The sequence below is a fragment of the Callorhinus ursinus genome, unplaced genomic scaffold (genome assembly GCF_003265705.2).
Source record: "Callorhinus ursinus isolate GAN/ISIS: 27379988/994484 unplaced genomic scaffold, GSC_fseal_2.0 scaffold953, whole genome shotgun sequence".
Lineage (NCBI taxonomy): Eukaryota > Metazoa > Chordata > Mammalia > Carnivora > Otariidae > Callorhinus > Callorhinus ursinus.
Genome location: NW_027398008.1, coordinates 1,718 through 13,417, shown reverse-complemented (window position 1 = coordinate 13,417; position 11,700 = coordinate 1,718). Strand labels below are relative to the sequence as shown.

General features: G+C 48.9%; 1 protein-coding gene across 1 annotated transcript; it reads left to right on the top strand.

Moving 5' to 3' along the window:
• Positions 1 to 561: 561 nt before the first annotated feature.
• Positions 562 to 6,739, top strand: LOC112813900 (synaptosomal-associated protein 47-like). Its single transcript, XM_073890570.1, has 4 exons — positions 562 to 566; positions 1,473 to 1,802; positions 5,140 to 5,280; positions 6,602 to 6,739. Exons 1-4 carry the CDS (start codon positions 562 to 564, stop codon positions 6,612 to 6,614), a joined length of 489 nt encoding a protein of 162 aa, XP_073746671.1. The 3' UTR covers positions 6,615 to 6,739.
• Positions 6,740 to 11,700: the final 4,961 nt, after the last annotated feature.

The following is an 11,700-nucleotide window of genomic DNA, read 5'->3' as shown; positions in this document are numbered from 1 at the left end:
TGCTAGGGAGAGAAGTCTGAGCAGGACACGTTTGCTTTCTGGTTCCCTCTCTCCAGTGAGAGACCTCGTCCCAGAGGAGAGGCCGCCGTGCTGCATCTGTGCCCCAGGTGGTCGTAGGACGTGTGTGAAAGCTCTCAAGGAGGTAACTCGGTGTTGTGTTCAGCAGGTGTGAACTGTGGGTTGGCTGGCCCTTCAGAGAGCCCTCCTGAGGTCACACGGCGAGCCTGCTGTCTGCCGACTCTCCAGGCACTTGGAATCCGTGTAATTAGGACGCTCCATGCCATGCAAGCTCTTTTCTTGTCTTGCCCAGCCTTGGTTACTTGATGTGGCATCGTGGAGAAGTCTGGGTCTTTTAAGTATAACTCAGTGAACAAATGCAGAGGGTTTCTGTGGACGCTGAGCTTCAGGAGCCAGGGACGATGTGTGTTGGCACCTTGGTGCCTGCCGTCCCACATGGCCTGTGGGGCCTCGAAGCCATGGCCAGGATTCAGACTCCCACACTTCTCAGTATCGTAAGAGATAATAGCAGTGATTTGTTCTCCCATGTTTACAAACGAGGTTATGCCGTAACCGTGTGTGCGCATAGCGTGGCAGGGGGGTGTGTGGAAGACAGGCCCCAGCTGGACCTCTGCACACAAGGGAGGTGCACGAGGCATTCCCAAGTCTAGTTGTAGCCAAGTCCTCGTCACGTACCTGTGGTTTGACCTTGCACGAGGTTCTCCTCCTTTCCTGGCTTTGTGGGCTTATCTGGTCAGTGAGAAGGGCGCACGTGGTGTTCTGTCAGGATTGCCTCACATCCATCATGCCTGACTTCCCAAACGTTGTTAGCAAATGCAAAGGCCGTAGATGTGAACAGCGTACCTTCACTACTTACAGCCGTGTAAAACCATATGTACAGATACGTACGCAGAGCTAGATAATTACGTAGAACTTGATGAATTTGTGGGCCATGCAAGAAGGGAAAGGTCTGCCTGTAGGATTACTTCCTTTATGATGAAGATTTCAAGAGGGGAGTGTTAGTGTATGAACATGAGAGGACTGTGTATTGGTGGGGCTGTCACAGCAGAAGTGGTGTTCTTGTGAAGGATCCTGGGGTGGCAGTCGCATCGAGCCGTGGACCCTGGTTCGGGTGGGATGGGCCTCCATCCTGCCAGTCCCGGGTGGTGGGAGTCCCCGGTGTATTCAGCACCCCGAGCGGTCCTCCTGTCTGTGGTCCAAGTGTGCTGACACGCGCTAGCCCCACCCATCCGCTAACCTGTCCCTCTCCTCCAGAGGCAGAGTGGCCGTGGCCGTGGGGCAGACCATCCCGGGAGCCAGATGAGCAGAGAGGTCTGTGTGCACTCCTGGCCTTGCTCCTACTACTTAGAACCAGAGAAGCGATGGGTTCCTGGAAAGCTTTCGCTAACTTCTCACTCCCTGAGATTTACAACTGATAAAACCGGGGAGGCCCTGGTCAGCTTCCCCCTGTCTAGTGTAATTGAGATCAAGAAGGAGGCTTCTCACTTTGTCTTCAGGTCTCTCACCGTCCTGGAGAAGGACCACCTCAAGCACTGGTTCAGCTCCTTGCAGCCCAGTCGGAATGCAGTCTTCAGCATCATCGAGCATTTCTGGAGAGAGCTGCTGCTGTCTCCATCGGAAGCACCGCTCCGTGTGACCAAGGGGAAGCAGCTGACTGGTCTGATGGCCTGTTCCCAGAAGCGCCTGGAAGAGACAGCCCGAGTCCTCCACCATCAGGGCGAGCAGCTGGACAGCATCACCAAGGGGCTGGACAAGATGGAATCTGACCTGGACGTGGCTGACAGGTACAGGGGGCGTTTCGGACACACGGGTCACGCCCCTGCCATGCACAGTGATGCCGGGTGGGCGTTGGTGAGGGACACATTCTGTGCCTGGTGCAGAGCTCCAGTCTTGTGTGAATAAGGAAGGCTACCTCGTTTCATCCTGTGGGGGAAACAGGCCGAGGGGCCAGGTCACACACATGAAGTTGCTGTTCTGCATGGCCATGTGGTCGCAGGGTTTGAGCTGAAGCTCAACCAGGGTCCCCAAACCAGGGACCCCCTCCAGTCTTCTAAACAGTGGGGGCCCCAAGGAGCTTTTGTTTATGTGGCTGTGTGTGCCGACATTGCCGCATTTCTTTAAAAACTAAGAAATTAAAAAAGTATTTGTCCGTTGAAAAAGTGCGATAATGAACCCATGACCTAGTAACGGAAATCACTTTGTCAATCACAAATAGCTTTGATAAAAGCAGACATGTTTAGTGGGAAGAGTGGGCCATGTTAGAGATGGCCGGGTCCTTCCACCTGCTTCTGCAGCCTGCCCCCCGCCCCCCCTCCGGGTTATCCTGTGTCCCGGGGCCTCCAGGCGCTCCCCGCACATGCAGGAGAGCGAGGGCGAAAAGCCGAGCAGTGCCGTGGTGCTGTTGTGAAGAAACAGACCCCCCTGGAGGGTCCCAAAGACCCCAGTTTGCCAAGCACTGCCCTGACTCTAAGCCGTGTGCAGTGTGAAAGGGATTTTAGCACCTGGGAGGGCTGCCTCAGAGCTCATGACAAGGTGGCGGCCTCTTGTGATGGGCCCTGAGCGTAGGCAACGCTATCTCACATCAGGGACACGTGCCCGCTGGTGCTGAGAACCCCTGGCCCCAAGTGACCCCAGTCTGCAGTTACCACCTGTGGCTATTTTGGGATATTCTTTCCCAAGTGCCTGCATGGTGAAAGACCTAGTGCTGCAGGGAACGGCCCCAAATCTTGCCCTTAAGAGGGGTGCCTGTGGTAACTGAGGTGGAAGGTGCTCAGACCTCTCTGAGTTTGGGTCCTGGGAACATAGCTGAGCAATTTCTGCCCTTCTGTGCCATCATGGGGTGGAGGAGGTCATGGGACTGAGTGGTGGGCAGGAGTGATGTAGGTCACTTCCAGGCCTGGTCTCTGAAAGCCTCCCATCCCACCCCATCTGTGTGCTGTCTTCCCCTCACCTGCTGGTGGCATGCAGAGAATCCTCCCCAGGACTCAGACGTGAGCTGGAGTTGGGGTCGCCACGTGGCATCCCAGAGCAGGCCCGACCCCAGCCCTCCAGTGGGGGGCTATGTCAACATTAAAATAATAAAAATCTAGGTTTCAATGATCAGGTTAATAAGAATTAAAAAAAATAGAAAGGAAGAATACACAGTACCAGCTGGAGGATAGTGAATAAGTGCTTTCACACACTGCTATTTGGGAATGTCTGTTGGTTAATCCTTTTGGAGAACAATCTGGCAATTTAGAAATGTTCTTTTAACAAAAGGCCAACTGATGGGGCCCCTGGGTGGCTCAGTCTTTGGGCGTCTGCCTTTGGCTGGGGTCATGATCCCAGGGTCCTGGGATCAAGTCCCACATTGGGCTCCCTGCTCAGCGAGAAGCCTACTTCTTCCTCTCCCGCTCCCCCTGGTCATGTTCCCTCTCTTGCTGTGTTTCTCTCTGTCAAATAAATAAAATCTTAAAAAAAAAAAAAAACACAAAAGTGAGAAGATGAACCTGAGGCTAGAGAAGTTGCTTGTAGTATCCACTTGTATTCTCACCCAGGGATTCATACCCAGCTAGGTAGAGAGCTCATATGCCAGAATGTGAAAAAGCCAGTTCGGTAGAAAAATGGGCAGGACCATTGATTCGAGTGTAGGCTCGGCTGCCGTCATGGAGATCCTCAGATCCTGTGGCTTACAGAAGCTGGGAAGCTATTTCCCCCACACAGAGGTGCAGGGGAAGGTCGGTGTCCCAGGCAGGTTGAAGGCTCTGCTCTGGGTCACGCCCTGGGGCCCCGTGTTGGCTCCATGACTGCGTCAGAAGCTGTTGGCAGCACTCTTCCCAGCCACTGGGAAGGGGGCACAGGGAGGCCAGGGCACACGGCCTTGTTTTTAAGCAGATGAGCCCGGCCCACGAAAGGGAGGTACTGGCACCCCAGTAATTAGAGAAAGGTAAATTGAACCAACAAGTACAGATGTGGGACAACACCGACTGACGGTCAGGGTGTGGGTCGGGACGAGACGTCTTGTGTCGCTGTCACTGATGGGACCTGGCTCGGCCCCTGGCAAGACCTAGCTAAGCCGAAGGTGCACAGACCCCATGACGAAGCCCAGCGTGTGTGGATGGGCACATTCACTGAGGCAGCTGTAGTCAGTCGATCCTCAAGGGGATGCAGTAATTAGCCACTACTATGTTGTTTTTGGAAAGAGGTGAGGTCCAGAGCCATCGGCCAAGGAAGAATTCTTGAGATGTCTTCAGTGCAAAATGGTGGTTTTATTAAAACGGGGACAGGACCCGTGGGCGGAAATAGCTGCTGCTGGGGGGTATGAGGAGCAAATGATGCTGTACTTTGGGGTGTGGTGGGGAGTAAAGGGAAGTTCCAAAAGGATCTTCATCTGCTAAGGCCGACATGGGTTACCAGAGCCCTTGCTATTGTCAGACCAAGGTGGTTTTTCCTTGTAGCGAGGCATTAACAGTAACGCAGTATTTGTCAGTAGGCTGCAGGGTAGAAGGACAAAAAATTTTATCTACCTTTCCTTCTGCCTTTGTTTCTCACATCACTGCCAACTCGGATTCAAGGCACTGATTCCTGTTAGATCTGCACAGACTGACTTGGATCCACCTCAAAGCAATGTTAATAACACAAAACCAAGTTGAAAGTAGATGTGTACAAAAGCAACACTTACAAGAGTTTTTAAATGGGTAAAGTAGCAAAAATGCAGGGAGCACTGAACTGCAAAAGCCAAGCAGGAGGGGCATGCACAGGGCCACAGGTGCCACAGTTCCACAGCGAGCTCCCACAGAGCCGCCAACGGGTGCTCCTCGTGGGGGTCTCCTGGCTCTTGGGGGTTGTTGGCACAGGTGTTCGGTGAGCATGTGATGCGGTTCTGCCTTTCAGTTTTAATGTGTGTTCCTTCTGGAACGCCCGTTGTCTGGTTATCGGCCGTCCTGGATTGATCTTCTGATAGCGTTCTCATTTTTCTCCTTGTCTTTTTGTTCTACTGTTTCTTGAGTTTCATCTTCCTCCTACCCTTCCATTTTTGTGATATTTTTAATTTCTAAGATTTATTTTTTAATCTCCAAATGTTTCTTTTGAATAGCAGCCACCTGTTGTTACTTTGTGGGTTACTGTCCTCTTATCTCTCAGGATTTTCTGGAAAGCCTCTTGCAGGAAGGGCCTGGGGTGTGCCTCCCGGCTTGGGGGAGGCCTCTGCTCCCATTTCCTGCTCGCAGCTCACCACGCCCCCTGCAGTGGTGACCAGACGGAGGTGGGGCCTAGCAGCACCAGGTGGGTTCTCGTTAAATGAACTTCCAGTCTGTTGGGGTTTGAGGCACAACTTCACACCTGTTTTCAGAGGTCCCTGGAATTCTGTCTTTTTCCACAGAGAGGGTTCTGAGGCAGGGATAACTAGATTCTGGGGTGGCTGGGCCAGGCAGTGGCCCTTGGCCACTGAAGACAAGTGGGGATGGTCACCATAATGGACAGCAGAGCCAAAGCCGTGATCAGAATAGTCTGACTCCGAGAGACCTGTGCTCCTGGAGGAGAAGTAGATGGGCAGTTGACCCAGTTCTTTTTTTTTAAAAGATTTTATTTATTTATTTGACAGAGAAAGACATAGCAAGAGAGGGAACACGAGCAAGGAGAGGGGCAGGGAGCCCGATGCGGGGCTCAATCCCAGGACCCCAGGATCACCCAGGTGCCCCAGTTGACCCAGTTCATACTTTGGCCGGGTCAAGTGAGCAAGCCTCTAACTTGAATTAAAAAGCACTCATGGCCCCTGAATCAGCTCCCAGACTTGAAGACCGAGTTTGCAGGTTCGAAACCCCTTGAATGATGGGGAAGCTGGAAGGACCCCAGTTTGCTCCTAAAAGTTTACACCTTTGGGAGCCCCAGGGTGGCTCAGTTGGCTAAGCATCTGCCTTTGGCTTAGGTCATGATCCCAGGGTCCTGCGATCAAGCCCCACATCAGGCTCCTTGCTCTGTGGGGAGCCCGCTTCTCCCTCTCCTCCCCACTTGTACTCTCTCACTGTCTCTCCTTCTCACTCTCTCAAATAAATAAATAAAAGCTTTATTAATTAATTAATTAAAGTTTACACCTTTGTTCTTTCTCCCAGCCTTCCCCCACGGGACTTGTGGCATTTAACCAGGGTGGCCGTGCACTGGGGAGCAGGAAGCCACCAGACATTTTGGGACCCCTGGATGCTGGAACTGACGTGATGGCAGCAGACCAGTCAGAGTAGGGGCTTCTGGGGGTCAAGGGATCAGTGGAGTTCTAACTGAGGTCTGCCTCGTAGTGTCACAGTGGGCCCAGTAGGCCCCGGACCGATCCCAGTCCTGGAGCACATCATCCAGCAGCAGGCAGAATCACACACTGGTTCCCTGACCTGTGTAGTGAGGGCTGTTCTGGTGGCCAAGCCAAGTGGGAGCCTCTGGACTGCCTAGAATAGTAACCTCTTCTTGGAGGGATTTCTGAGATCAGTGCCCCCATCAAGGACTGGAATGGTGCATGGATAGTGAGCCCGCATCATCTGCACTCAGCTCACTCACTCGACGGTGCAGAACAAAGATGGATTGTCTTAAACTTACCAGGTGGTACTCTTAATTGCAGTTGCTGTTCCTGATGCTTGAGCAAATGAACACATCCTCTGGAACGTTCTCTGCAGTGGTCTGTCTGGCAAATGCTCTTAGGAAGGACCACCAGATCAGCTTGCTTTCAGCCGCCAGCAGTGCATTGTATCGTCCCACCTCAGGGGTATACCAGCTCTCCAGCCCTGTGTCATGCTTTATGTCACAGGGCCCTTGACTGTCTCTCCCTTCACAGGATAGCATGCTGCCCATTACATGGGGGATACCATGCGGACTGGCTCAAGTAAGAAGTAGCAGCTACTCTAGATGCACTGGAAAGATGTTTGCTTGTCAGAGGTGGGAAAGAAATCTGACAAATTAGATACTTTCATCCTCATTGAAATTTCTAGGGATCCAGTGGAGTGGGGCTTGCTGAAGTATCTTCTTTATGGTGAAGGATAGATTTTGCATCTGGCTCTTCCTACAACCAAAAGGAAGACACACTTGGGGTGTCTGGGTGGCTCAGTCGGTTAAGCGTCCAACTCTTGGTTTCAGCTCAGGTCATGATCTCAGGGTCATGAGATTGAGCCACACATCATGCTCTATACCCAGTTGGAAGTCTGCTTGAGATTCTTTCCCTCTCCCTCCCCCCTCTCCTCTGCCCCCCACTCACACACATGCTTGTGCACACTCTCTCTCTCTCTGTCTCAAATAAATAAAATTTACAAAAGAAAAAACAAAACTAAAAGGAGACATGGCGCCTAGTGAGCCCCTTAGCATTTTGGAAGCGACATACTCTTCATTTGGGTGTGCTACTCTGGCCAGTTACCAAGTGACTTGAAAAGTTGCTAGTTTTGAGTGGGGTCCGGAATAAGAAGGCTCTGTAGCAGGTCCAGGTGCCACCTGGGCCACATGATCCAGCAGATCCAGTGGCGCTCCAAGTATCTGCGGTAGACAAGGTGCTCTTTGGAGCCTTTGCGGACCTTTATAGGGAGTCACAGTGTAGGATTTCAGAACAGAGCCCTGCTACAGGAGATCAGGCTCTAGCAGGCCCTGAAAGCATAGGCTAGGTCACATGGCCCCCACTCCTGCCATACCACCTTTTCTCTCCCAGCCTGCACCGAGGGCACATTCCCTACCTGGGGAACACCCTACAGTCAGTTGACTGAGGAGGAAAATTGTGGAGCCTGGTTTACAGATGGTTTTGTGCAATATGCAGGCATGACTCAGAAATCCTCCCAGTGGGCTGAACTTCAAGCCATGCACCTGAAAATTCATTGTGTTGGAAAGGCAGTCTTGTGCATAAAGTCTTTTGACACACTCTCAGCCTCATAAGAATGGGTTTTAGGCCTGGAACACATAGCCTGTGCCAGACTTATCCCCTAGTAGGGAAATGGCTTTCCCTGTTACAAGCTCAACCAGTGCTCTTTTGTTCTACAGAAGCATGCATGTGAGTGGCTCTCAGGCACACATCCATTCTTCTGTATTTCAGACTCCATAGTTGGGGGGTGGGGGGTTGGTCCTTGAGCTGAAGCGTTAGAGGGATGTACATAAGCCGGTTGTCCTGCATCGGCTGCCAGGGGCACCTGATGTCCGTGAGGTACCAGTGCCTACATTGGACCTGATTTTGTTCCGTCTCTTCTCCATGTGAATAAAGCTGGGTAAGGCATTGCTCTATCCAGTGCTTGACCATGTTGTGTTCTGTGGTAACTCCAAGATGGCTGTGGGCAGACGTGTTTGGAGGCCCCTGAGATTGTTGACCGTTGTGTGGTACTCTGCTCAACAGTTTCCTTGGAAGGAGGAACGGCTAGAGGCTCAACTGCGTACTGATTGGCTGTGGCCGGTGGTTTGGCTGGATGTTTGGGGAATGGCAGAAACATGATTGGAAACTTCATGACAGGGAGGTCTGGGGTAGAAGTATATGGATAGACTTCTCTGAGTGGGACAAAAGGCAAAGATGTATCCCATGTGAACGCTCACCAGAGTCTCTTCAGCAGAGGAGGATTGTGATAATCAAGTGGCTAGGATGACCTTTTCTCTGGATACCAGCCAGCCTGTTTCCCCAGCATCTCCTGCAGTTGCCCAGTAGGCCCATGAGCAAAGTGACCACAGTGACAGAGATGGAAGTTATGATGGGTCTCAGCAACATGGACTTCAACTCACCAAGGCCAGCCTGGCCATGCCCGCTGCTGCACACCCAAGCTGGAGACCAACACTGAGTCTCCAGTATGGCTGTGTTGTCTAGGCTCCTCAGCCAGCTACTTGGTGGTTGGTTGATTGATTACATTGGACTGCTTCTTATTGTGAATCTCTTGAATGTGGCAGGTCGCTTGTCTCTTCTTGCTTTCAAAACTCTGTTTTTGTCTTTGGGTTTCAACACTTTAACTATGATGTATCTCCGTGTGGATCTTTATAAGTTTATCCTTCTGGGGGAGTTGTTGAGCTTTGTGTCTTTTCCAAACTATTTTTGTGAACCATGACTTACTTGTGTGTGTTCATTGAAATTTCTCTTCCCTTGTGTCTCCATTCTTAGATATCTGGCTCCCATGAAGGGAAAAGGAAATAGGGCTTGTCTCTTTGAATTCTCTAGCTGGAAAGCTGCTTCAGTTCATGGTGGTTGAAACCCCTATGCTAGCCTCTCTGTGATCAAAAGCAGCAAAAGGGCCCCATAGAACTCGAAGAAAACAAATTTGTGTGTGTGTGTGTGTGTGTGTGTGTGTGTGTGTATATACTAAAAATCTGGATTATACGCTTCCTACTTCCTGGAATTCTGTATCTCTCTTTAAATGAAATGAAGACAAATTGGCAACCTGGTTTTGATATCAGGAGTTTGCTGGAATCTAGTTGTAAGTAGTTTGGTTGTATTTCCATTGGCATCTGTGAGTAAATACTGTGGCCTTAGTGTTCACGTGTTGGGAAATGGCACTCTTGAATGACAGTTTGGCTCTTCACAGTTGAGCCCTGTGTAGCTCAGGACTTTGAGGATGTTTTCCATTGTCTTCCTAGTGTATGTTATTGCTAAATTGTGTAGGATTGTGGCTACTGTTTTCCCCCTATCCTAGACATTCTGATGTTTTATTCTGAGGTATCTTTGTAGATTTTTTTTAAAACAATCTTCTCATTTACATACCATAAAATTTACTCATTGTATGTGAACAATTCAATGATTTTTGGTAGATTTACGGAGTTGTGCAGACATCACTATAGTCCAATTTTAGGACAGTTCCGTCACTCCCAGAAGTTGCCTCAAGCCCTTTGACAGTCACTCTGTTCTTGCCCTGCCCAGGTCACCACTGATCTACTCTTTCTGTGTAGATTTGTCTCTTCTAGAGAGTTCACATATGCATCATGTTTTTGAGGTTCATCCTGGTTGTAGGATGGATCAGTACTTTGTTACTTCTTATTTCTTCTTTTTTTTTTTTTTTATAGTAGGCTCCATGCCCAACATGGGGCTTGAACTCACAGCCTTCAGAGCAAGAGTCCCATGCTCTACTGACTGAGCCAGCCAGGCGCCCTGTTGCTTTATATTTCTGGCTAATATTCTGTTGTATGATCTATCACATTTTGTTTATCCCACAACCAGTTTTGACGGGCATTTTGTTGTTTCTGCTTTGTTGCTATTATGAATAGTGCTGCTTTGGATGTTTGTTTTCCATTCCCTTGGAAGGGAAATTGCTGGGTTTCTTTAACATTTTGAGAAACTGACCAATTGCTTTCCAAAGTGGCTGCACCATTTTACATCCCCACCAGTAATGTATGAGGGGCTCCAGTTTCTCCACAAACTCACAACACTTGTTATCTATCTTTTTCATTATAACTCTCCTAGTGGGTGTGAGGTGGTGTCTCACTGGGTGGTTGACTTTCATTTTCCTAGTGATAATGAGCATCTTTTCGTATGCTTTTTTTCCATATGTGTATTTTGTTTTCAGATTCTTTGAGCATTTTTTATGTGGTTGTGTTTTTATTATGGAGTTTATAAGAGTTCTTTATAGAAGTTGATAAGAGTTCTTACAGAGTTCTGGTTAGAAGTCCCTTTATCAGATACATGATTTGAAAATATTTGCTCCCTTTCTGTGGATTGTCATTTTCTTTTCTTTTTTTTTAAGATTTATTTATTTATTTTAGATATGGAGTGCGGAGGGAGAGAGAGAATCTCAAGCAAACTCCCCACTGAGCACGGGGCTCAGTCCCACAATCGTGAGATCGTGAACAAGAGCCAAAATCAAGAATTAGACGCTTAACCAACTGTGCCACCCAGGTGCCCCCATTTTACTTTCTTGAAGATACTTTTTGAAGCAGAGAATGTTTTTTTCTCCAAGGAATCAAACACAATTTATTTTTGAACTAAATAAGACAGATTGAGGGGCGCCTGGGTGGCTCAGTTGGTTAAGCACTTGCCTTCGGCTCAGGTCATGGTCCCAGGGTCCTGGGATCGAACCCTGCATTGGGCTCCCTGCTTGGCGGGAAGCCTGCTTCTCCCTCTCCCACTCCCCCTTCTTGTGTTCCTGCTCTCGCTGTGTCTCTCTCTGTCAAATAAATAAATAAAATATTTTTTAAAAAAAGATTGAGTAAAAGAAAGTTTTACCTCAACTTTCCCAATAGACATTTTCTCCTCAGACTGCATGTTATCAATTTTAAGTCCCATCAGTGGCCTTCATAATATTCACAAAGGATATACAAATTGTGTCATTTGGTTGAAGAGTCAAGTTTGAAAATAACAATCTTTCCACTTTTTGTGCTTTAGAATTTTTTTACACTAATCTCTGTGCCAAATGTAGGGTTTGAACTCATGACCCCAGGAATCAAGAGCCACATGCTCTATGGACTGAACCATCCAGGTGCCCCACTTTTGTACTTTAGAACAATTCTCAAAACACATTATGATGCTCCCAGCTCATAACTGTTCAGTTAATTTTTTCTTCTCAAAATAATTAGAGGAAGAGATTCATTTACTTATGTAATATATATATGTATATGTATATATATATGTGTATATGTGTGTATATATATTCAAAAACAGAACTCATCCATTTTCTCCCATGTTCATGGTGGGAAAAACTAGTCCAACCCAACAGATGTAGCAAAACATCTGTGTCCTGTTTTGGCTTCTCTGTTTTAAGGGACCAGAGAAAACCCTTTGTT

What these genes read in the sequence shown, in the direction of transcription:
- LOC112813900 (XM_073890570.1), top strand. An exon ending in GACCTGGACGTGGCTGACAG is followed by an intron (nt 1,803 to 5,139) that starts GTACAGGGGGCG and finishes CTTATCTCTCAG; the next exon opens with GATTTTCTGGAAAGCCTCTT.